General features: G+C 50.0%; 1 protein-coding gene across 2 annotated transcripts in view; it reads right to left on the reverse strand.

Moving 5' to 3' along the window:
• Positions 1 to 27,288, reverse strand: part of COL24A1 (collagen type XXIV alpha 1 chain) — a 395,453-nt gene that overhangs the window by 211,137 nt on the left and 157,028 nt on the right. For both annotated transcript variants that reach the window (XM_083157902.1, XM_083157901.1), the window contains exons 15-19: positions 25,162 to 25,215; positions 25,036 to 25,080; positions 24,780 to 24,833; positions 23,244 to 23,297; positions 20,391 to 20,444 (exon numbers count right to left, since the gene is read on the reverse strand). In XM_083157902.1, the coding sequence (XP_083014028.1) occupies positions 20,391 to 20,444; positions 23,244 to 23,297; positions 24,780 to 24,833; positions 25,036 to 25,080; positions 25,162 to 25,215 (261 nt within the window). The remainder of the gene's footprint in view (positions 1 to 20,390; positions 20,445 to 23,243; positions 23,298 to 24,779; positions 24,834 to 25,035; positions 25,081 to 25,161; positions 25,216 to 27,288) is intronic.

Genomic DNA, 27,288 nt, shown 5'->3' on the forward strand with positions numbered 1-27,288 from the left:
GATTCGCAGCACTTGGATTCGCACTACATGGATTCACACCTCATGGATTCACACCACATGGATTCACACCACATGGATTCGCAGCACTTGGATTCGCAGCACATGGATTCGCAGCACATGGATTCGCACTACATGGATTCACACCACATGGATTCGCAGCACATGGATTCGCAGCACATGGATTCGCACTACATGGATTCACAGCACATGGATTCGCAGCACTTGGATTCGCAGCACATGGATTCGCACTACATGGATTCGCAGCACATGGATTCGCACTACATGGATTCACAGCACATGGATTCGCAGCACATGGATTCGCAGCACATGGATTCACACCACATGGATTCACACCACATGGATTCACACCACATGGATTCGCAGCACATGGATTCACAGCACATGGATTCACACCACATGGATTCGCACCACATGGATTCGCAGCACTTGGATTCGCAGCACATGGATTCGCAGCACATGGATTCGCACTACATGGATTCGCAGCACATGGATTCGCACTACATGGATTCGCAGCACATGGATTCGCACTACATGGATTCACAGCACATGGATTCGCAGCACATGGATTCACAGCACATGGATTCACACCACATGGATTCGCAGCACATGGATTCGCAGCACATGGATTCGCAGCACTTGGATTCGCAGCACATGGATTCGCAGCACATGGATTCGCAGCACATGGATTCGCAGCACATGGATTCGCAGCACATGGATTCGCAGCACATGGATTCGCAGCACATGGATTCGCAGCACATGGATTCGCACTACATGGATTCGCAGCACATGGATTCACAGCACATGGATTCACAGCACATGGATTCACACCACATGGATTCGCACCACATGGATTCGCAGCACTTGGATTCGCAGCACATGGATTCGCAGCACATGGATTCGCACTACATGGATTCGCAGCACATGGATTCGCACTACATGGATTCGCAGCACATGGATTCGCACTACATGGATTCACAGCACATGGATTCGCAGCACATGGATTCGCAGCACATGGATTCGCACCACATGGATTCGCAGCACTTGGATTCGCAGCACATGGATTCGCAGCACATGGATTCGCAGCACATGGATTCGCACTACATGGATTCGCAGCACATGGATTCGCAGCACATGGATTCACAGCACATGGATTCGCACTACATGGATTCGCACTACATGGATTCGCACTACATGGATTCGCACTACATGGATTCGCAGCACATGGATTCGCAGCACATGGATTCGCACTACATGGATTCGCACTACATGGATTCGCACTACATGGATTCGCACTACATGGATTCGCAGCACATGGATTCGCACCACATGGATTCGCACTACATGGATTCACAGCACATGGATTCGCAGCACATGGATTCGCAGCACATGGATTCGCACTACATGGATTCGCACTACATGGATTCGCAGCACATGGATTCGCACTACATGGATTCACAGCACATGGATTCGCAGCACATGGATTCGCAGCACATGGATTCGCACTACATGGATTCGCAGCACATGGATTCACATCACATGGATTCGCACTACATGGATTCGCACTACATGGATTCGCACTACATGGATTCGCAGCACATGGATTTGCAGCACATGGATTCGCACTACATGGATTCGCACTACATGGATTCGCAGCACATGGATTTGCACTACATGGATTCGCAGTACAAGGATTCTCAGTACATGGATTCACACTACATGGATTCGCACTACATGGATTCGCAGTACATGGATTCGCACTACATGGATTCGCACGACATGGATTCGCACTACATGGATTCGCAGTACAAGGATTCTCAGTACATGGATTCACACTACATGGATTCGCACTACATGGATTCGCAGCACTTGGATTCGCAGCACATGGATTCGCAGCACATGGATTCGCACTACATGGATTCGCAGCACATGGATTCGCACTACATGGATTCGCAGCACATGGATTCGCACTACATGGATTCACAGCACATGGATTCGCAGCACATGGATTCGCAGCACATGGATTCGCACCACATGGATTCGCAGCACTTGGATTCGCAGCACATGGATTCGCAGCACATGGATTCGCAGCACATGGATTCGCACTACATGGATTCGCAGCACATGGATTCGCAGCACATGGATTCACAGCACATGGATTCGCACTACATGGATTCGCACTACATGGATTCGCACTACATGGATTCGCACTACATGGATTCGCAGCACATGGATTCGCAGCACATGGATTCGCACTACATGGATTCGCACTACATGGATTCGCACTACATGGATTCGCACTACATGGATTCGCAGCACATGGATTCGCACCACATGGATTCGCACTACATGGATTCACAGCACATGGATTCGCAGCACATGGATTCGCAGCACATGGATTCGCACTACATGGATTCGCACTACATGGATTCGCAGCACATGGATTCGCACTACATGGATTCACAGCACATGGATTCGCAGCACATGGATTCGCAGCACATGGATTCGCACTACATGGATTCGCAGCACATGGATTCACATCACATGGATTCGCACTACATGGATTCGCACTACATGGATTCGCACTACATGGATTCGCAGCACATGGATTTGCAGCACATGGATTCGCACTACATGGATTCGCACTACATGGATTCGCAGCACATGGATTTGCACTACATGGATTCGCAGTACAAGGATTCTCAGTACATGGATTCACACTACATGGATTCGCACTACATGGATTCGCAGTACATGGATTCGCACTACATGGATTCGCAGCACATGGATTTGCACTACATGGATTCGCAGTACAAGGATTCTCAGTACATGGATTCACACTACATGGATTCGCACTACATGGATTCGCAGTACATGGATTCACAGTACATGGATTCGCACTACATGGATTCGCAGTACATGGATTCGCACTACATGGATTCGCACGACATGGATTCGCACTACATGGATTCGCAGCACATGGATTCTCAGTACATGATTTTTAAAATATGGTTGTGGTACGGCACAGGAAATAACAAACGCCCCTGTCAGTAATCACCTGTATGTTACCAGAGGCCAAATGAGGCTCACAGGGAATAGATGCTGCTTGTGTATACTGGTGGTGTATACTGGATGCTGCACGTTTGTATATACTGGATGCTGTAGGCTTGTATATACTGGTGGTGTATACTGGATGCTACATGTCTGTGTATACTGGTGGTGTATACTGGATGCTGTAGGCTTGTGTATACTGCTGGTGGTGTATACTGGATGCTGTAGGCTTGTGTATACTGGTGGTGTATACTGGATGCTGCACGTTTGTATATACTGGATGCTGTAGGCTTGTGTATACTGGTGGTGTATACTGGATGCTGCACGTTTGTGTATACTGGATGCTGTAGGCTTGTATATACTGGTGGTGTATACTGGATGCTACATGTTTGTGTATACGAGTGGTGTATACTGGATGCTGTAGGCTTGTGTATACTGGTGGTGTATACTGGATGCTGCATATTTGTGTATACTGGTGGTGTATACTGGATGCTGCATATTTGTGTATACTGGTGGTGTATACTGGATGCTGCATATTTGTGTATACTGGATGCTGTAGGCTTGTATATACTGGTGGTGTATACTGTATGCTGCATATTTGTGTATACTGGTGGTGTATACTGGATGCTGCACGTCTGTGTATACTGGTGGTGTATACTGGATGCTGCACGTCTGTGTATACTGGATGCTGTAGGCTTGTATATACTGGTGGTGTATACTGGATGCTACATGTTTGTGTATACTGGTGGTGTATACTGGATGCTACATGTTTGTGTATACTGGTGGTGTATACTGGATGCTACATGTTTGTGTATACGAGTGGTGTATACTGGATGCTGCACGTCTGTGTATACTGGATGCTGTAGGCTTGTGTATACTGGTGGTGTATACTGGATGCTACATGTTTGTGTATACGAGTGGTGTATACTGGATGCTGCACGTCTGTGTATACTGGATGCTGTAGGCTTGTGTATACTGGTGGTGTATACTGGATGCTGCACGTCTGTGTATACTGGTGGTGTATACTGGATGCTGCACGTCTGTGTATAATGGATGCTGTAGGCTTGTGTATACTGGTGGTGTATACTGGATGCTACATGTTTGTGTATACGAGTGGTGTATACTGGATGCTGCACGTCTGTGTATACTGGATGCTGTAGGCTTGTGTATACTGGTGGTGTATACTGGATGCTGCACGTCTGTGTATACTGGTGGTGTATACTGGATGCTGCACGTCTGTGTATACTGGATGCTGTAGGCTTGTGTATACTGGTGGTGTATACTGACTGCATGACTATTCTGGGGTTACTATACACAACTAGCGCATTTTCTGTATTATGTAATTGTGTGTAAGTTGTTACTGTTGCTGTAGGCTTGTATATACTGGTGGTGTATACTGTATGCTGCATATTTGTGTATACTGGTGGTGTATACTGGATGCTGCACGTTTGTGTATACTGGTGGTGTATACTGTATGCTGCATATTTGTGTATACTGGTGGTGTATACTGGATGCTGCACGTCTGTGTATACTGGTGGTGTATTACTGGATGCTGCACGTCTGTGTATACTGGATGCTGTAGGCTTGTGTATACTGGTGGTGTATACTGACTGCATGACTATTCTGGGGTTACTATACACAACTAGCGCATTTTCTGTATTATGTAATTGTGTGTAAGTTGTTACTGTCAGTGTCGCAGTGTTTGAGAGCCTTTGCTAGGGGAACATACAGTAATTCCTAATCTCGGAGCTGGTTTCATGAGCAGACTTCAAAGAGCGAATTACAAAGATTAAAGCAAATTATTTTATTAGTGTCTAATGCTTCCATGGGAAATGGCCTCCTGAGGGGGAAGGAAACAGTCCTGTCACGCGATTACTGACCCGTGGGTTCAGGAGTTCTTAAAGGGGAACTAAGATCTAGAAAAATCAATTACAACATCCAGAAATAGAATATTCTTCAAAGTTTGTATTTAGGTAAAAAAAAATGCCATGGCGCTCTCCCTATCACTGTTTATTACAGCGGAGTCATAAGTATTATTCTACAGCTTCCGGAACATGCAACACTGCTTGTACTGCAACGAGAAAAAGAAAAAAGAAGAAGAGGTCTCACCCCGCTGTCCGTGCGGGGTGAGCTGGCTGTGGAGCAGGGAGCCAGCGCTGGACCCTGGACCGGTAAGTATATTGGTGGAAAAGTGAGGTGTGTGTATGTGTGTAATATAAAGTGATGCTGCTTTCAGACCACAAAACTGGCTTTGACCCTGTATTTGAAAACGTTTCCAAAAACGGGTCTGCCAGGTAATACCCCTTTCACACCGCATCTCTTAAACGGTATTTTTTTACACTGGCAGACCCTTTTTTTGGAAACTCCCCCCCCCCCGCGCGGGTTAACACCCCCAAACACCCCCCCCCCCCAGGGCTAAAAAACTCTCCCCCCCCCCCCCCCCCCCCCCCGCAGCCGGTACCTCCGTAATTGCGGATCCCGGCAGTGCAGTATGGACGGGTGCACTCATGAAAAAAAAAGTGACTTTCGGAAAATGGCTGCCCCCATACGAATGACAGTTTTTTTAAACAGGTTTTCCTATGGGGCAGCCATTTTCTGAAAGACACTTTTTTTCATGAGTGCTTCCGACCATACTGCACTGCCGGGATCCGCAATTACGGAGGTACTGGCTGCACAGGGGGGGGAGAGGTTCTTAACACATTGCAGGGGGGTGGGTGGGAGGAGTCGACACACGCGCGGGGGGCGGCAGGTGCGGCTCCAGTGCTGTGAATATTTAATGAGCGCTCATTAAATATTCACTGCGCTGAATTTAGGGCCCAGCTCATTGGCTGGGTCCTAAATACTGTTTCAGACCCGATTTTTATGCCAAAATACCTTGTCTGAAATGGGTAGGACCCTCCATTTTAACCGTTTTACAAAATCGGCTTTTGTAAAACGGTTAAGTGGTCCTGCACCTTTCAGACCGCACAGATTACCGTTTTAAAATGGTTAAAAATCGGCAAAATACCGTTTTTGAAGTGCGGTCTGAAAGGGGCATCATACTTCTCTATGTGTGTGTTTTCTTTTAACATTCTTTTTACAGGTGGACTACAAGTCCCAGCGGGCCCATTAATGTCCCGCATGCTGGGACATGTGGTTCTCCAAGTCCCAGCATGTGGGGGAGGTCTGCTGGCACTTGTAGTTCTCCTGTATAAAGCAATGTTACCTATGTGACATTTAACACTATCAGGCCGGCGTCCACTGGCCACGGACGCCAGTGACAGCCCGGGCTTCAGCCCTGGATGGGTGAAGCCTGGGGGGGACCCCTATATTGGGGGGTCCCCGCTCCTCCAGGTACCCCGACCAAGGCTGACCAGCCACGGTGCTCATGTTTCGGCCGGGGGACCTTGTATAAAAAGTGTCCCCTGGCTGTGGCATGACACCGCGGGCTGTTGGAGCCCGGTGCTGGTTTCAAAATATGGGGACCCTCAGATTCCTTCCCCATATTTTTGGAACCAGGACCGGTCCAGTTTCAGAAATACGGTGGACCCCTATGCTTTTTGTCCCCCATATTTTTGGAACCAGGTCCAGCTCAATGAGCCCAGGGCTGGTTATACTCAGGAGGAGGGACCCCCACGCAATTTTTTTCTCCAAAAAACGCTTTAACACATTTTTTAACACAGGACCATGCACAGATCTCAATGATCTGTGCAGGGTTCTGGCCAATTCGCCTGTCAGAACCTGGTCTAAATGTTTTGTGATTTTTAGACACATTTTCCCAATTTCACATATAATTAAATATGCAAATTGTATACTTCAATGGGAAAACATCTGGATGCGAGTTCCAGCGCTACTAAAAATCGCGCTTTTCTGTTTTTCGCATCTCATTAAATATGCGAATTCGGGAAAAAGGGCAATTTCGTCCGGTTTTGCGAATAAAATCGCAAAAATCACATTTTTCGCATCTCATTAAAACTCACCCAATATTTCAAGGACTCCACTGCCCACTTAAATCACCAAGCACTCCCTCTCTACAGTTGAGTACTTGTGCTCTCTGTGCAGTATTACTGGCTAAGGTAGAGGATGGGCTTCTCCTCTTCATCTACCAACTGGGAAAGGACTGCCCCGAATCCTGCCCCAGAGGTATTTGTCTGCAACACAAACTGTTTGGTAAAATTAGGAGCTTGCAAGCAGCGGCGTAACTAGATTTTCTGTGCCCCCCTGCCGACAATGCAGGAGGCGCCCCCCCCCCCCCCCCCCCCGGTAAGAAAAAACGGAGCGGAGGGGAGACGGGGTACGGCGGGTGGGGGGGGTTGTGTTTGTGTGTTTGTATGTATGTGTGACGTGTTTGTGTGTATGTGTTTGTGTGTGTTACCTCTGGCCGGCGTGGCCGCATCCGTCTGCGCCGGGTCCCGGGCGGCTCTCCCGTTTACTGCTGCTAATGAGAAAGTGACACTTGGAAAATGGCTGCCCCCATACTGCAGACGGAAAACTGTCTGCGGTATGGGGGCAGCCATTTTCCAAGTGTCACCTTTTTGTATTAGAAGCGCTGCGGCTGCCGGGACTCGGGAGAGCTGGGACCCGGTGCAAATAAAACCACCGGCGGCAGAAGGCAACCAGTGAGTAACTATCGTCCCGCAGCCCCCCCGGCGCCCACATACCCTCAGCGCCTCCCCGCCACCGCGGGGGCTGCGGGACGATAGTTACGCCACTGCTTGCAAGACAGGCTTGGTACACAAAGCTTGTCTTAAATCAGGCCAAGCAGTTTCCGCTGGTCTAGACTGCGTTTTCTTGTTTGGGGACTGCTTTGTAAGACATTCGGTTAGAGGGTGAAATCTTGAATGAACCAGAGAGAATATCCCAACTGTAACGTGGTGGGTACATGCGCGAGGTGGTGGGCAGAGCCCTCAGCCAGGACCTCTGTTTAGAATGGCCAGGACGCACCCTACACTGGCTCTGTTCACCTTCATGGGCAGATGGCCGTAGTCTGCAGATAGCTAGGCCTCACCTATAATCGCCGTGTTCGACGGAGAGAGTAAGGCCCGCTCCGAGCCCGATGTAACCAGGTCTTATGAGATTACAAAACTACGGCGATCATCAGAGGTAGTGCCGAAAAGTGATCTAACTAACGGGCGCTATCTGGATGGAACACCCTGACTGACAGCACCAGGCCAAGAATGGGGAGTGTGACCTAGTCACAGACACCATATATAGATGGACCGGTGTGCCACCAAACATAAATACGCCAAAACAAGGACTGGATACAAAATAACGGATGGTACACCAAAATAGGCATAAACCCACAACCATGCGCCTCTCCGAACCTAGGAGAGCCAGACTCAAGACAATAACCAAGGACAAAGGGCAGCTTGCCCACCGTTTTAAAGAACGTAACAGAACCAGGCTCCACTGGAGCACTTATGTGACCAGGCTGCAAACCCTGGGATGGAGTACTGCAAGCTGGGAAGGACTGGACGACAGCAACGTTGACAGGGACTGGACCAGGACAGGACCAAACCAGGACGGGACCGGACTGAACCAGGATGGGACCGGAGCAAGACAGGACCCAGGCAAATCCAGACCAGGACAAGATAGGACTGGACCAAGACATGACCGGACAGGACAGGACCCAGACGTGACAAGACCAAGACAGCAGTGTAGCCAGGATACACTGCAGGAAGCAATAGGACCAGCGGGGCTGAGGCCGGCCCCCTGTAATTAGAATTAATTTCAGGTGGCAGAGTGCGCACCGCCGGGCGATGCTACAGAACGTCCTCAGGCATGTCCTGCATCCCCCTGCCGGGCAGAAGTGACAGGACAAGGCCGGGCGGATGTGATACGCCAGGACCATGCATTGCCTGGTGGAAGTGTCCGGGCCACCCTGCCGAGGCGATGCCGCAACAGGAGGGACAGCAGCAGCAGACACCTGGGCAGGGTCCGTGCTGCTGACACCAACAGACCAAGAAATGTCCTAAGTTGGGACTTACAGGGAGGTTTACCCTGTCATCTACCCACAATGTACCCCAAATACTTGGCCTCAATAATACCAATGGCACATTTCTCAGGCTTGGCGGTAAACCCATTTGCCAATGGTGACTTTAAGACAACTCTACCTTTGGTAGGTGCAACTCCCAGTCAGAGGTGAAAATAACAATGTTGTCTAAATATACAGCCGAATATTCCCAAACAATTCCATCCTAATAGAGGCTGTGAATCCCTCTGTTCTGTGAGCGGTCTCTGCTTCTCATGGCGATGTGTATATACATTGTATTTCATGCACATAATGTATACAATGGCCCCAGACTACGAACCAGGGGATTGTGGAACATAACCGCATCTTCCGTGTATCCCTTCAGACTCCTCACTCTAGTAGAACACATATTGGCATGTAAAACGCATCCTAATTAGCTGAATGCCCCCTGGGGAAGTATCTGGGAAACATAAATAGACTCTTCATTTACAGCCAGCGCAATGGTGCCAACTTTCCAGTGTGAACCAGTGAGTAGGGTGGGAATCCAGGGCTGAGGGACAGCAATCAGGATGTTCGAAGCAATTTAACATAAACTGATAGAAACATGTTTGAAAGATGCAGAAATACAGCGGGTTATTTAAACATAGGGCAGTATTCAACGTGAAATATTCTCCGTGCAGGGCTCGCTGTCTCTCCTGCTCCCGGTGAGTCTTAACCCCTGCAGCGGATGAGCGTCCGCGGCAGGGAGCTGGCAGGGAACCGGGGGACGGTGGCAGCCAGGGAGATTAAAGTCTCCCTGGCTGCCCCAGAACATATGTGGAGGGGAGGTAGGCTCCCCGGGACCCAGGCAGCACAAGCTGCCCCCCCCCCCCCCTATAGCCAGCGGGGGACCCAGTATTCACTGCACCCGATCGTGCATATGTAATGATCGGATGCAGTGAATATATGAATATCTAATGAGCGGCTCGAGCGCTCCGGCCCCCTGCTGGCTGCTCTGTGTAAAAAAAAAAAAAAAAATTTAAAAAAATATATATTTTTAAATTAAATATATATTCATGTGCTATAAGCACATGAATAAAAATAACATGCCCCTTCACAGAAAAAAAATCCTGATTTTTTTTACACCAAAAAAAAAAAAAAAAACCTTTTAGTTTAAAAGTTCACATTCCAGTTCTCCATGAAAAGATGGAGAATTGCTACACGGAGAGAGACGGCGAAAATCACTTAAAAAGACGGCGAAAATATCACATTGAATAGGGTGGTTCACTTTTGGAGAGCAAAATGCTCCGTCCAAGGCGAAAACAGCACAAACTCGCCATAAAACAAGGCAAATTTTTCTCATTGAATACTGCCCATAGAAGCAAACTATCAGCCTTCATCTGTCACTGCTAGGAGCAGATAAGGCACTCGTACTAAAACTAATTACCCCAGATTACAGTGCAGCTGGAGAAGGCGAGTGCTGTAAGACCCGTGTAACTGGGCAATCATCAGTGTCAGAACGGAGATATAAACCCTACAGCACAATCACATACAGCGCTGTACAGGATATCTAGGAGAAACTGCCCTAACTGCCAATGCAACAAACAGTCCATCTTAGAGCCGGACCGGTCAGACCAGGGTGCTGTGAGGTGGTGGTGGGGTATGGGTTGTGGCACCTCTTCCTGGATTTGGACACACCCTTAGTATTACCCTGGCATTAAAGATGGCTCAACAGCCCTAGGTCTGAAACATTGTATAATCTGGGTCAAAACAAGCAAAAGGTCGACATGCGATGGATACATGAAAAGTTAAAAATGATTTTTTTTTTTTACTTTCATATTTTACCTTTCACGTGGACTCTGATTGGGAATGGTAGTGGAACATGGCCCCTGTCTCGAAGCATGGTATGCAAAGCCAGTCATTTAAGGGTATGTGGTACACTAATTGGGGGTGCACGTGCTCAGGTGTGGACACTGATCCCCCCAAAACCATGAAAAGTACCAATAGCTGCAGCTGCAGTACTATCTGTGGCCAGCAGGTGGGGACGAGCCCCAGTGTTACTGCTCTCCAGCATGTCTTGCTAAAGGGGAGGACACTATAGTTATCACAGGGCTTAATAGGATTCTAAAGGTTTAGGAGTTGTGTTTCTTAGTATGTAGCTATTACTTTAGGTGAGACCCAACAGCGTTACACATAGAGCCAGGGTAATACAAAGGACATTCTAACCCAACCCCATCACTAAGGAACTGACTGGGCCATGTGACTGGACCTGGAGGAGACAATCCAGGAGCAACCGCGGACCATGGCTCTTTCCTTTGTGTGAGCTACAGAAGAATTAACCAGATCTTCAGTATAGGAAGAAGCAGTCCCGGACAGCAGGGGGCGCTCACTAACCTGGGGACAGATATGTGCAGCACCACCATGAGTTAATTGTCCCAGGAGAACAGCCACCAATTCCAGGGACACAGGCAGACTCCATACAGTAACCAAACTCAAACCAGGTAATGGGAACTGTGGGCTGGAGGCATAGCTCAGGCCCGCAGCCACACCAGTCCACCATGCAGGTCGTGGTTCCTGGCTACACCAGCGATGAGGACGGGAAGTCTCTGGTTAATAATTTACCTAAGGGGACGAGGTAGCCAGATGGTTAGTAAGGATGAAAGACTGAGTTATGAAACAGCTGGGACTGAGGGAGGGTACGAGGGGGCTCTAGAGAAGTCAGAGAACACCCACCAGCCTGTATATCGCCAAGAAGCTTCAGGACCTTTCCATCATCTGTGAATGTGGTGACCAAGCAGTGTGACCAGCCATGTGTGTATATATTATGTATGGGGGAAAGAGTATTTACTGCGCTTATAAGCAGCTCAATATAAATACAATAATACAATACAGAAAAAAATTAAGCGCTTGTTAATTTTGTAAAGAATGTGAAAAATATGGAAAGGTACAATAAGATAAAATAACATGTAGCAGACTTGCGGCTTGTGGCGGCTTCTCTCTGGTCATCAAACGCATTTCGAAGCTCCAGGCTTCTTTGTCAAGGATCCTTGACAAAGAAGCCTGGAGCTTCGAAATGCATGGATGTCCAGAGAGAAGCCGCCACAAGCCGCAAGTCTGCCGAGCCGATTTAACTTAAATTTTAATAAATTGCTACATGTTATTTTATCTTATTGTACCTTTCCATATTTTTCACATTCTGCCGAGCCGCAGAACACGTTATATGGAAGCCACAACCCGAACTTCCGGTATCGAGTGCTACGGCAGGAGGAAGTCCGTGGACAGAAAGAAAACTGCGAGAGAAGGTAATAGATAGGGACAGCTAGTACATTCCTCACAGTGCTGGGGGGTTGCTCACCTTCCCCACAGTACAGGGGGAAGGGGATCCTTCCCCACAGTGCTGGGGGGGTGCTCACCTTCCCCACAGTGCTGGGTGGTGCCCACCTTTCTCCCTGTGCTAGGTGGTGCTCACCTTTTAATTAATACTATTTTTAAGATGGACAATTATCTGTCTAATTAGATTAAATTATATCACAATTAATGTGACATATCGTTGCTGTGTACCCAGCGCCATCTGAGCTGTACATGCTGAGCACGCACTCAGTACCCAGCGCCATCTGAGCTGTACATGCTGAGCACGCACTCAGTACCCAGCGCCATCTGATCTGTACACGCTGAGCACGCACTCAGTACCCAGCGCCATCTGATCTGTACACGCTGAGCACGCACTCAGTACCCAGCGCCATCTGATCTGTACACGCTGAGCACGCACTCAGTACCCAGCGCCATCTGAGCTGTACACGCTGAGCACGCACTCAGTACCCAGCGCCATCTGATCTGTACACGCTGAGCACGCACTCAGTACCCAGCACAATCTGATCTGTACACGCTGAGCACGCACTCAGTACCCAGCGCCATCTGAGCTGTACACACTGAGCACGCACTCAGTACCCAGCTCCATCTGATCTGTACACGCTGAGCACGCACTCAGTACCCAGCGCCATCTGAGCTGTACACGATGAGCACGCACTCAGTACCCAGCGCCATCTGATCTGTACACGCTGAGCACGCACTCAGTACCCAGCGCCATCTGAGCTGTACACGCTGAGCACGCACTCAGTACCCAGCGCCATCTGATCTGTACACGCTGAGCACGCACTCAGTACCCAGCACAATCTGATCTGTACACGCTGAGCACGCACTCAGTACCCAGCGCCATCTGAGCTGTACACACTGAGCACGCACTCAGTACCCAGCTCCATCTGATCTGTACACGCTGAGCACGCACTCAGTACCCAGCGCCATCTGAGCTGTACACGATGAGCACGCACTCAGTACCCAGCGCCATCTGATCTGTACACGCTGAGCACGCACTCAGTACCCAGCGCCATCTGATCTGTACACGCTGAGCACGCACTCAGTACCCAGCGCCATCTGATCTGTACACGCTGAGCACGCACTCAGTACCCAGCACCATCTGAGCTGTACACGCTGAGCACGCACTCAGTACCCAGCACCATCTGATCTGTACACGCTGAGCACGCACTCAGTACCCAGCACCATCTGAGCTGTACAGGCTGAGCACGCACTCAGTACCCAGCGCCATCTGAGCTGTACACGCTGAGCACGCACTCAGTACCCAGCGCCATCTGATCTGTACACGCTGAGCACGCACTCAGTACCCAGCGCCATCTGATCTGTACACGCTGAGCACGCACTCAGTACCCAGCGCCAGCTGAGCTGTACACGCTGAGCACGCACTCAGTACCCAGCGCCATCTGAGCTGTACACGCTGAGTACGCACTCAGTACCCAGCGCCATCTGAGCTGTACACGCTGAGCACGCACTCAGTACCCAGCGCCATCTGAGCTGTACACGCTGAGCACGCACTCAGTACCCAGCGCCATCTGAGCTGTACACGCTGAGAACGCACTCAGTACCCAGCGCCATCTGAGCTGAGCACGCACTCAGTACCCAGCGCCATCTGAGCTGTACACGCTGAGCACGCACTCAGTACCCAGCGCCATCTGAGCTGTACACGCTGAGCACGCACTCAGTACCCAGCGCCATTTGAGCTGTACACGCTGAGAACGCACTCAGTACCCAGAGCCATCTGAGCTGTACACGCTGAGCATGCACTCAGTACCCAGCGCCATCTGAGCTGTACACGCTGAGAACGCACTCAGTACCCAGCGCCATCTGAGCTGTACACGCTGAGCATGCACTCAGTACCCAGCGCCATCTGAGCTGTACACGCTGAGCACGCACTCAGTACCCAGCGCCATCTGAGCTGTACACGCTGAGCACGCACTCAGTACCCAGCACCATCTGAGCTGTACACGCTGAGAACGCACTCAGTACCCAGCACCATCTGAGCTGTACACGCTGAGAACGCACTCAGTACCCAGCGCCATCTGAGCTGTACACGCTGAGCACGCACTCAGTACCCAGCGCCATCTCAGCTGTACACGCTGAGCACGCACTCAGTACCCAGCACAATCTGATCTGTACACGCTGAGCACGCACTCAGTACCCAGCGCCATCTGAGCTGTACACGCTGAGCACGCACTCAGTACCCAGCACAATCTGATCTGTACACGCTGAGCACGCACTCAGTACCCAGCGCCATCTGAGCTGTACACACTGAGCACACACTCAGTACCCAGCGCCATCTGATCTGTACACGCTGAGCACGCACTCAGTACCCAGCGCCATCTGAGCTGTACACACTGAGCACGCACTCAGTACCCAGCACCATCTCAGCTGTACACGCTGAGCACGCACTCAGTACACAGCGCCATCTGATCTGTACACGCTGAGCATGCACTCAGTACCCAGCGCCATCTGAGCTGTACACGCTGAGCACGCACTCAGTACCCAGCGCCATCTGATCTGTACACGCTGAGCACGCACTCAGTACCCAGCGCCATCTGAGCTGTACACACTGAGCACGCACTCAGTACCCAGCGCCATCTGAGCTGTACACACTGAGCACGCACTCAGTACCCAGCACCATCTGAGCTGTAGACGCTGAGCACGCACTCAGTACCCAGCACAATCTGATCTGTACACGCTGAGCACGCACTCAGTACCCAGCGCCATCTGATCTGTACACGCTGAGCACGCACTCAGTACCCAGCGCCATCTGATCTGTACACGCTGAGCACGCACTCAGTACCCAGCGCCATCTGATCTGTACACGCTGAGCACGCACTCAGTACCCAGCGCCATCTGAGCTCTACACGCTGAGCACGCACTCAGTACCCAGCGCCATCTGAGCTGTACACGCTGAGCACGCACTCAGTACCCAGCGCCATCTGAGCTGTACACACTGAGCACGCACTCAGTACCCAGCGCCATCTGAGCTGTACACGCTGAGCACGCACTCAGTACCCAGCACCATCTGAGCTGTACACACTGAGCACGCACTCAGTACCCAGCGCCATCTGAGCTGTACACGCTGAGCACGCACTTAGTGCCCAGCGCCATCTGAGCTGTACACGCTGAGCATGCACTCAGTACCCAGCACCATCTGATCTGTACACACTGAGCATGCACTCAGTACCCAGCGCCATCTGATCTGTACACGCTGAGCACGCACTCAGTACCCAGCACCATCTGAGCTGTACACGCTGAGCACGCACTCAGTACCCAGCACCATCTGAGCTGTACACGCTGAGCACGCACTCAGTACCCAGCACCATCTGAGCTGTACACGCTGAGCACGCACTCAGTACCCAGCACCATCTGATCTGTACACGCTGAGCACGCACTCAGTACCCAGCACCATCTGAGCTGTACACACTGAGCACGCACTCAGTACCCAGCGCCATCTGATCTGTACACGCTGAGCACGCACTCAGTACCCAGCACAATCTGATCTGTACACACTGAGCACGCACTCAGAATCCAGCACAATCTGAGCTGTACACACTGAGCACGCACTCAGTACCCAGCGCCATCTGAGCTGTACACGCTGAGCACGCACTCAGTACCCAGCGCCATCTGAGCTGTACACACTGAGCACGCACTCAGTACCCAGCGCCATCTGATCTGTACACGCTGAGCACGCACTCAGTACCCAGCGCCATCTGAGCTGTACACACTGAGCACGCACTCAGTACCCAGCGCCATCTGAGCTGTACACGCTAAGCACGCACTTAGTGCCCAGTGCCATCTGAGCTGTACACACTGAGCACGCACTCAGTACCCAGCGCCATCTGATCTGTACACGCTGAGCACGCACTCAGTACCCAGCGCCATCTGAGCTGTACACGCTGAGCACGCACTCAGTACCCAGCGCCATCTGATCTGTACACACTGAGCACGCACTCAGTACCCAGCGCCATCTGATCTGTACACGCTGAGCACGCACTCAGTACCCAGCGCCATCTGATCTGTACACACTGAGCACGCACTCAGTACCCAGCGCCATCTGAGCTGTACACACTGAGCACGCACTCAGTACCCAGCGCCATCTGAGCTGTACACGCTAAGCACGCACTCAGTACCCAGCGCCATCTGATCTGTACACGCTGAGCACGCACTCAGTACCCAGCGCCATCTGAGCTGTACATGCTGAGCACGCACTCAGTACTCACCGCCATCTGAGCTGTACATGCTGAGCACGCACTCAGTACCCAGCGCCATCTGATCTGTACACGCTGAGCACGCACTCAGTACCCAGCTCCATCTGATCTGTACACGCTGAGCACGCACTCAGTACCCAGCACCATCTGAGCTGTACACGCTGAGCACGCACTCAGTACCCAGCGCCATCTGATCTGTACACGCTGAGCACGCACTCAGTACCCAGCGCCATCTGAGCTGTACACGCTGAGCACGCACTCAGTACCCAGCGCCATCAGAGCTGTATACGCTGAGCACGCACTCAGTACCCAGCACCATCTGAGCTGTACACACTGAGCACGCACTCAGTACCCAGCACCATCTCAGCTGTACACGCTGAGCACGCACTCAGTACCCAGCGGCATCTGATCTGTACACGCTGAGCACGCACTCAGTACCCAGTGCCATCTGAGCTGTACACACTGAGCACGCACTCAGTACCCAGCGCCATCTGAGCTGTACACGCTGAGCACGCACTCAGTACCCAGCACCATCTGAGCTGTACACGCTGAGAACGCACTCAGTACCCAGCGCCATCTGAGCTGTACACGCTGAGCACGCACTTAGTGCCCAGCGCCATCTGAGCTGTATACGCTGAGAACGCACTCAGTACCCAGCGCCATCTGAGCTGTACACGCTGAGCACGCACTCAGTACCCAGCACACTCTGATCTGTACACGCTGAGCACGCACTCAGTACCCAGCACAATCTGAGCTGTACACACTGAGCACGCACTCAGTACCCAGCGCCATCTGAGCTGTACACGCTGAGCACGCACTCAGTACCCAGCGCCATCTGAGCTGTACACACTAGGCACGCACTCAGTACCCAGCGCCATCTGAGCTGTACACGCTGAGCACGCACTTAGTGCCCAGCGCCATCTGAGCTGTACATGCTGAGCACGCACTCAGTACCCAGCGCCATCTGAGCTGTACACGCTGAGCACGCACTCAGTACCCAGCGCCATCTCATCTGTACACGCTGAGCACGCACTCAGTACCCAGCGCCATCTGATCTGTACACGCTGAGCACGCACTCAGTACCCAGCGCCATCTGAGCTGTACACACTGAGCACGCACTCAGTACCCAGCTCCATCTGATCTGTACATGCTGAGCACGCACTCAGTACCCAGCGCCATCTGAGCTGTACACGCTGAGCACGCACTCAGTACCCAGCGCCATCTGAGCTGTACACACTGAGCACGCACTCAGTACCCAGCGCCATCTGAGCTGTACACGCTGAGCACGCAATTAGTGCCCAGCGCCATCTGAGCTGTACATGCTGAGCACGCACTCAGTACCCAGCGCCATCTGAGCTGTACACGCTGAGCACGCACTCAGTACCCAGCACCATCTCATCTGTACACGCTGAGCATGCACTCAGTACCCAGCGCCATCTGAGCTGTACACGCTGAGCACGCACTCAGTACCCAGCGCCATCTGAGCTGTACACACTGAGCACGCACTCAGTACCCAGCGCCATCTGAGCTGTACACGCTGAGCACGCACTCAGTACCCAGCGCCATCTGATCTGTACACGCTGAGCACGCACTCAGTACCCAGCGCCATCTGAGCTGTACACAATGAGCACGCACTCAGTACCCAGTGCCAGCTGAGCTGTACACGCTGAGCACGCACTTAGTGCCCAGCGCCATCTGAGCTGTACATGCTGAGCACGCACTCAGTACCCAGCGCTATCTGAGCTGTACACGCTGAGCACGCACTCAGTACCCAGCGCCATCTCATCTGTACACGCTGAGCACGCACTCAGTACCCAGCACCATCTGATCTGTACACGCTGAGCACGCACTCAGTACCCAGCGCCATCTGAGCTGTACACACTGAGCACGCACTCAGTACCCAGCTCCATCTGATCTGTACACGCTGAGCACGCACTCAGTACCCAGCGCCATCTGAGCTGTACACGCTGAGCACGCACTCAGTACCCAGCAACATCTGATCTGTACACGCTGAGCACGCACTCAGTACCCAGCTCTATCTGAGCTGTACACGCTGAGCACGCACTCAGTACCCAGCGCCATCTGAGCTGTACACACTGAGCACGCACTCAGTACCCAGCGCCATCTGAGCTGTACACACTGAGCACGCACTCAGTACCCAGCGCCATCTGAGCTGTACACACTGAGCATGCACTCAGTACCCAGCGCCATCTGATCTGTACACGCTGAGCACGCACTCAGTACCCAGCACCATCTGATCTGTACACGCTGAGCACGCACTCAGTACCCAGCGCCATCTGATCTGTACACGCTGAGCACGCACTCAGTACCCAGCGCCATCTGAGCTGTACACGCTGAGCACGCACTCAGTACCCAGCGCCATCTGAGCTGTACACACTGAGCACGCACTCAGTACCCAGCGCCATCTGAGCTGTACACGCTGAGCACGCAATTAGTGCCCAGCGCCATCTGAGCTGTACATGCTGAGCACGCACTCAGTACCCAGCGCCATCTGAGCTGTACACGCTGAGCATGCACTCAGTACCCAGCGCCATCTCATCTGTACACGCTGAGCATGCACTCAGTACCCAGCGCCATCTGATCTGTACACGCTGAGCACGCACTCAGTACCCAGCGCCATCTGAGCTGTACACGCTGAGCACGCACTCAGTACCCAGCGCCATCTGAGCTGTACACACTGAGCACGCACTCAGTACCCAGCGCCATCTGAGCTGTACACGCTGAGCACGCACTCAGTACCCAGCGCCATCTGATCTGTACACGCTGAGCACGCACTCAGTACCCAGCGCCATCTGAGCTGTACACAATGAGCACGCACTCAGTACCCAGCGCCAGCTGAGCTGTACACGCTGAGCACGCACTTAGTGCCCAGCGCCATCTGAGCTGTACATGCTGAGCACGCACTCAGTACCCAGCGCTATCTGAGCTGTACACGCTGAGCACGCACTCAGTACCCAGCGCCATCTCATCTGTACACGCTGAGCACGCACTCAGTACCCAGCACCATCTGATCTGTACACGCTGAGCACGCACTCAGTACCCAGCGCCATCTGAGCTGTACACACTGAGCACGCACTCAGTACCCAGCTCCATCTGATCTGTACACGCTGAGCACGCACTCAGTACCCAGCGCCATCTGAGCTGTACACGCTGAGCACGCACTCAGTACCCAGCGCCATCTGAGCTGTACACGCTGAGCACGCACTCAGTACCCAGCAACATCTGATCTGTACACGCTGAGCACGCACTCAGTACCCAGCTCCATCTGAGCTGTACACGCTGAGCACGCACTCAGTACCCAGCGCCATCTGAGCTGTACACACTGAGCACGCACTCAGTACCCAGCGCCATCTGAGCTGTACACACTGAGCACGCACTCAGTACCCAGCGCCATCTGAGCTGTACACACTGAGCATGCACTCAGTACCCAGCGCCATCTGATCTGTACACGCTGAGCACGCACTCAGTACCCAGCACCATCTGATCTGTACACGCTGAGCACGCACTCAGTACCCAGCTCCATCTGATCTGTACACGCTGAGCACGCACTCAGTACCCAGCGCCATTTGAGCTGTACACGCTGAGCACGCACTCAGTACCCAGCGCCATCTGAGCTGAGCTTTGTTATGTGGCATAATATACTGCGAGATCTGGCAGCTGCAACACGACATCGCCTAGTGATGCGCAGCACAAGCATCACCCTGCGCCAGTTACTATGGTGAGGGGATAGATACAGTGGATAGCAACCACAGTAAGTAATATAGAATTGGAGTATTGGCTCTCACCTCTGGTCCGATCGGCCCTGGTAACCCCTGCGGCCCTCGATCTCCAATCTTTCCCTACAATACATAAAGAGATGAGGTTGGATTAGATTGTTATTATTGGAAGTAATTGTGTGCACTGATCACTCTGTACATTGCTACACTTTATAGTGACAAGAATAGGATTCTGGGTAAGGAAAGGTTACACCCTACTGACATAATGTACATACGCAGAAAGCAGAACAACACGCTCTCAATATAAATAATGAACGGGTTACATGTGTTTGTTTCCTGAATGAAGACGCAGCAAAGTAAGACGCAGATTCTGCCAGAAGCAGCTGGAAAAGATCCGTACGGCTTCCCCACTTTATCTAGAGAAGGCGTAGTCTGCTGACGGCCTATGGAGGTGCAGGCAGAATCAGCCAACCGCAATAGGCGGAGAGACAAAGCGCCATCCTGCGGCAGTGTGCAACCACACATGGGGCTTAATATTATAGTGTCCCTGTGCTATTGCTATGGGAGTGTGATGGGGGCACAGGGTGGCTGTGTGAGTGTGATGGGGCACAGGGCAGCTGTGTGAGTGTGATGGGGGCACAGGGTGGCTGTGTGAGTGTGATGGGGCACAGGGCAGCTGTGTGAGTGTGATGGGGGCACAGGGTGGCTGTGTGAGTGTGATGGGGCACAGGGCAGCTGTGTGAGTGTGATGGGGGCACAGGGTGGCTGTGTGAGTGTGATGGGGGCACAGGGCAGCTGTGTGAGTGTGATGGGGGCACAGGGTGGCTGTGTGAGTGTGATGGGGACACAGGGTGGTTGTGTTAGTATGATGGAGACACAGGTTGACTGCCACCCTGTGTCTCCATCACACTCACCACTATACCAGGTCCTTTATTGACTTCCTACATCCTGATCATCTCTAAGGTCCTTTATGGACTTCCTACATCCTGATCATCTCTAAGGTCCTTTATTGACTTCCTACATCCTGATCATCTGTAATGGTCCTTTATGGACTTCCTACATCCTGCTCATCTCTATGGTTCTTTATGGACTTCCTACATCCTGCTCATCTCTATGGTTCTTTATGGACTTCCTACATCCTGATCATCTCTAAGGTCCTTTATTGACTGCCTACATCCTGATCATCTCTAAGGTCCTTTATTGACTGCCTACATCCTGATCATCTCTAAGGTCCTATATGGACTGCCTACATCCTGATCATCTCTAAGGTCCTTTATGGACTTCCTACATCCTGATCATCTCTAAGGTCCTTTATTGACTGCCTACATCCTAATCATCTCTAAGGTCCTTTATTGATTTGCTACATCCTGATCATCTCTATTGTCCTTTATGGAATTCCTACATCCTGATCATCTCTAATGGCCCTTTATGGACTTCCTACATCCTGCTCATCTCTATGGTTCTTTATGGACTTCCTACATCCTGATCATCTCTAAGGCCCTTTATTGACTGCCTACATCCTGATCATCTCTAAGGTCCTTTATTGACTGCCTACATCCTGATCATCTCTAAGGTCCTTTATTGACTTCCTACATCCTGATCATCTCTATGGTCCTTTATGGACTTCCTACACCCTGATCATCTCTATGGTCCTTTATTGATTTCCTACATCCTGATCACCTCTTAGGTTCTTTATTGACTTCCTACATCATGATCATCTCTATGGTTCTTTATTGACTGCCTACATCCTGATCAGCTCTAAGGTCCTTTATTGATTTCCTACATCCTGATCATCTCTACTGTCCTTTATGGACTTCCTACATCCTGATCATCTCTAATGGTCCTTTATGGACTGCCTACATCCTGACCATCTCTATGGTTCTTTATTGACTGCCTACATCCTGATCACCTCTATAGTCCTTTATTGACTGCCTACATTCTGATCATCTCTATGGTCCTTTATTGACTTCCTACATCCTGATCATCTCTATGGTCCTTTATTGAATTCCTACATCCTTATCATCTCTATGGTCCTTTATTGAATTTCTACATCCTGATCATCTCTATGGTTCTTTATTGACTGCCTACATCCTGATCACCTCTATATTCCTTTATTGACTGCCTACATCCTGATCATCTCTATAGTCCTTTATTGACTCCTACATCCTGATCATCACTATGGTTCTTTATTGACTTCCTACATCCTGATCATCTCTATGGTCCTTTATTGAATTCCTACATCCTGATCATCTTTAAGATCCTTCATTAACTTCCTACATCCTGATTATTTGAAAGACCATCATTAATGCCTCCACCATGATCAGCTCAAAGGTAATTCACTTCCTACATATTGATAATTTGATGGTCTTTCATATGGGAACTTTTTAATTTTCCCAAATTAAATTTTTTCATTATACTCAACTAATTAATTTGGTCAAATCTGACTCCTTTAATATCGTCTCTATAACTTGTCTAAGTCCTTTATCTATATAAACTTTTAACTCATCTAAAATTCTTTCTTTGACCCTACTTTCTTGATGACCTGATCTCTCACAGACTCCTCCCATTGTAACATCTACTGCTCTGGTCTGACCTGAGAAAGTGCAATCTCAGACCGTGCAATCAGTGCCCTAATAAGAATAGCCCCGTTACCCCAGATAGTGAACACTCCCATTGCAGCATCTACTGCTCTAGTCTGACCTGATCTCTTGCAGACTCCTCCCATTGCAGCATCTACTGCTCTAGTCTGACCTGATCTCTTGCAGACTCCTCCCATTACAGCATCTACTGCTCTAATCTGACCAGAGAATGTACAATCTCAGACCTTGCAATCAGTGCCCTGATAAGAACAACCCGTTATCCCAGATAGTGATCACATTCTTAGTGTTGATCTTACTTGTAAACTATAACAGGCTGACATACCGGGGGTCCTGGCTTTCCTTTCGGTCCTGGCAGTCCTGGCAAACCCAAAGTACCCTATTAAAATAATCCATACACAAAAAAGATCACACAGGTGCCAATGAGATCGCTGTGAGCATGTTGTACTTGTGTAACAGAAATAATAGCGGCATCCATACTATTTTCCAGCGACCACAAAAAGCCGTAGTATAATCATAACAACTAAAACATCTGAGGATTTCATAACAGCCCTAATGAGTGCAGAGCCGGAACTGCAGTGTTCTGTCCTACGCTCTGACGGACTCCCTCCCCCTTACCGGTCACCTCCCTGCTGGACACAGGACTCTGGCCACAGATGGTGCTAGCCTGGGGAGGGGGGGGGGTGTCCTACGTCTGAGCTCAAGCACTGAGCGTCTGCGTCACTGCCCAGCTATGCCATAACTGGGTGACTTACTGTGGCTGTATAGACTCTTCTCACTGGGTTTCCTAACATATATACATACACGCACACGTATACACACAAACGTGTCCGCGTACATCTATCCTCCATGTGATAAGTCGCATTATACATAATGGCCCTTATTCTGATTCACTCACAAAGGCAAATTCACACTAAGATAGACAAAACCATGCTGCACTGCAGGTGGGGCAGATGTAACATGTGCAGAGAGAGATACATTTGGGTGGGGGGTGTACTTCAAACTGAAATCTAGATTGCCGTGTAAAAATAAAGCAGCCAGTATTTTCTCTGCACATAAACAAAATAACAAGCAAATCTAACTCTCTCTGCACATGTTGCATCTGCCCCACCTGCAGTGCATATGGTTTTGTCCATCTGAGTGAATTTGCCTTTGCGAGTGAACCAGAATAGCCTCCAATGTGTGAGCTCTGTGTGACCCTGTAGTGCTGAGCATCTTATTTTGCAACATTTCCCATTACAATGTGTCTTTTTAATTGCAAAACAGAGCGAATACGGCGCACAAGAAACTTCTGCTGATTAAAATGATATGCAGCATGCTTATATTCTGTGTTGAAGCAGAAGAAATGGAACATTACAGCGTTGTCCTGGAAATCACTGTACCATTCTGTGCATAAGACATGGAAAACACTGTAACGTAGCATTCTGTGTACAGATATAACCCACTAAATATAGGCATGCTGCATATCACCATTAATCCACAGAAGCTGCTTGTGCGCCATATTCACTCTGTATGTCACTACTAAGTCCTAGCCGACTGTTTACCGCCACAAACATAAGGCAAGGACGTTCAGCCGAGTCACAGCGTAATTTAGTAGATTACATAATAGAAGAACATAACAAGAAGAGAGAAATAAGTGGCACTCACATCTCAGTTCCAGACTCCTCAGTAATGTGATATATATATATGGCCACAGATTTGTATTGGGGTGGTGCACACTGTGATACCGGGCACACTGGCCAATCTCTCGGATTGATCACTGCCAGTGCCCAGGGTCTCCTGTACACATATATGTAGACATGGACGCCCTCAGTGTAATCTTACCAACCTGAGACTGAACAAAGCTGCAGGTGTGACGTACCTTATCGCCCGGGTATCCGGCTTCACCTGGTTCACCAGAGAATCCCACTTCACCCTACACAATATATTGTTACAGGTTATATAATAACAATGACACTGGTGTGTGCATTGCTGGCTGCCAACAACAGCTGCATCGCAGGAATTAGGTATAATTAAAATTCCTTAAGTCCTGCCAAGCCAGTCATATCAGGAAGACGGTGATTAAGCCTACACGTGTGGAGTAATAAGTAATGATATGCGATAAATATTTAGATCACCTGATCACCTTTCAGTCCTGGCTGCCCCAAAATTCCGGAGACACCCTAGAAGGGAAACAAGGAATATGACACTTTCCATATCACTGTACGTGCAGATATAGGACGTGGTGACGTCTAAGGACATACCTGAGGGCCAGGAATCCCCTCTGGGCCCGGTGGCCCCGCTAGCCCAACATCTCCCTACGTAACAAGACATAATCAATAGTTATTATGGCTCTAGATCAGCAGTAAGTGTTCCCATCACAGTAAACCCCCCCTAATTCTTACTATGGGGACAGACACAAGATAGATAGTTGCCAAAAAGTGGAGGCTCTTAGCCATGGGTCTTCAAACTGTGGCCCTCCAGATGTTGTGAAACTACAAATTCCAGCATGCCTTGCCACAGTTTTGCTATAAGGGAGTGTTAAAACTGTGGCAAGGCATGCTGGGATTTGTAGTTTCACAACATCTGAGGGCTATGAAACACAGCATCCAATCAGATGCCGTCATGCTCCTTGCACAATTTTACCACATAAAAGCTGACATTTCGTTGGTTGGTTCTTCATTTGAAGAAATGGTACTTGTGTAGTTTCGCGGCACCTGATGTATCGGATGTGATATTGGCCGATATATCACATGCGATATCACATCCGATATATCGGGCGCCGTGAAACTACACAAGTACCATTTCTTCAAATGAAGAACCAACCAACGAAATGTCAGCTTTTATGTGGTAAAATTGTGCAAGGAGCATGACGGCATCTGATTGGATGGTGTGTTTCATAGCCCTCAGTAATTGCTAAGAGCATGGGGCTTCAAATTGTGGCCCTCCAGATGTTGTGAAACTACAAATCCCAGCATGCCTTGCAACAGTTTTAACACTCCCTTATAGCAAAACTGTGGCAAGGCATACTGAGGACCGTGGTTGGGAATGCCTGGTCTAGCTGCTGATGCTTGGTTCCCCACTGGTCACGGACCAGACCTCTGCTTAGATAGCTGGCAGAGCGGAACTCGGAGATGCTGAATCCTGTTACCCAGAACAGCCAGAGAACGAATTATTGCAGTAATTCTGTTGGTCACAAGATGAGAACGGTCGTCTTGGGCAAAAGCAAGGATTATACTCACGATAATACCTTTTCTTCGGAATACTTCATGGCAGCCATTACATTGGGTTCATCCCTCTCTCCTCTCCAATTAGACAGGTAGTTTTTTCCCCCAGGATCCAGCCCCTCCTCTATATAATCTGACACCTCCCCATTGACCATAGTCTTTGACTGTCTCCGTCCTGATCCTAGGGAAAAAACACAAATAGGGAGGGCCAAAAAATTTTTGGGCTGCCATGAAGTATTCCGAAGAAAAGGTATTATCGTGAGTATAATCCTTGCTTTCTCCTTCATACTTCATGGCAGCCATTACATTGGGATGTACCAAAGCAGTAGGGTGGGTTATACTATACCTCAAGAAGCCAAGACTTGCTTAAGAATTTCACTTCCGAAATTAGGGCTTGCGACATCCAACGCATAATGCTTGGAGAAGGTATGCAAGGAAGACCAGGTGGCCGCTTGACAAATCTCCTTAGCCGAAACTTTGGCCTCTCTTGCCCATGAAACCGCCATTGCCCTTGTTGAGTGAGCCTTAATACCCTCAGGAACTTCACGACCCACTTTCTTGTAGGTAAATGCAATTACCTCCTTTAGCCACCTCGACATTGATTGTTTTGACGGAGCCAACCCTTTCTTCGCCCCCTGGGGAATCACGAATAACGCTTCTGACTTCCTGAAACCCGTTGTCCTGTGCAGATATATCTTGATAGCCCTCAAGACATCTAATGTATGCAATTTTTCCTCTTTCTTCATCAGAGGATTTTGGAAAAAACACGGCAAAATAATTTCTTGACTTAAATTAAATGAAGAAACCACCTTGGGTAGGAAGGATGGTCTGGTCCTCAGCACCACCCGATCCGGGAAAATCTTTAAATACTGCTCTTTAATACACAGTGCATGAATCTCTCCCACTCTCTTCGCTGAAGTTATTGCAACTAAAAATAACATCTTCCACGTTAGGAATTTTAACTTAGCTCTGTCCAATGGCTCAAACGGAGCCTCCATAAGTCCATTCAAGACTAAATTAAGATCCCACTGGGGGACTATTGACCTAACCCTAGGCCGGATTTTCTTGATAGCTTGACAAAATCTTTTACTTAAACTATGCTCTGCTAGTTTCTTGTCCAGTAGAATACTCAGCGCCGAGATCTGAACCTTGAGTGTAGACACC

This window comes from Crinia signifera, chromosome 8 (genome assembly GCF_055691185.1).
Source record: "Crinia signifera chromosome 8, ASM5569118v1, whole genome shotgun sequence".
NCBI lineage: Eukaryota > Metazoa > Chordata > Amphibia > Anura > Myobatrachidae > Crinia > Crinia signifera.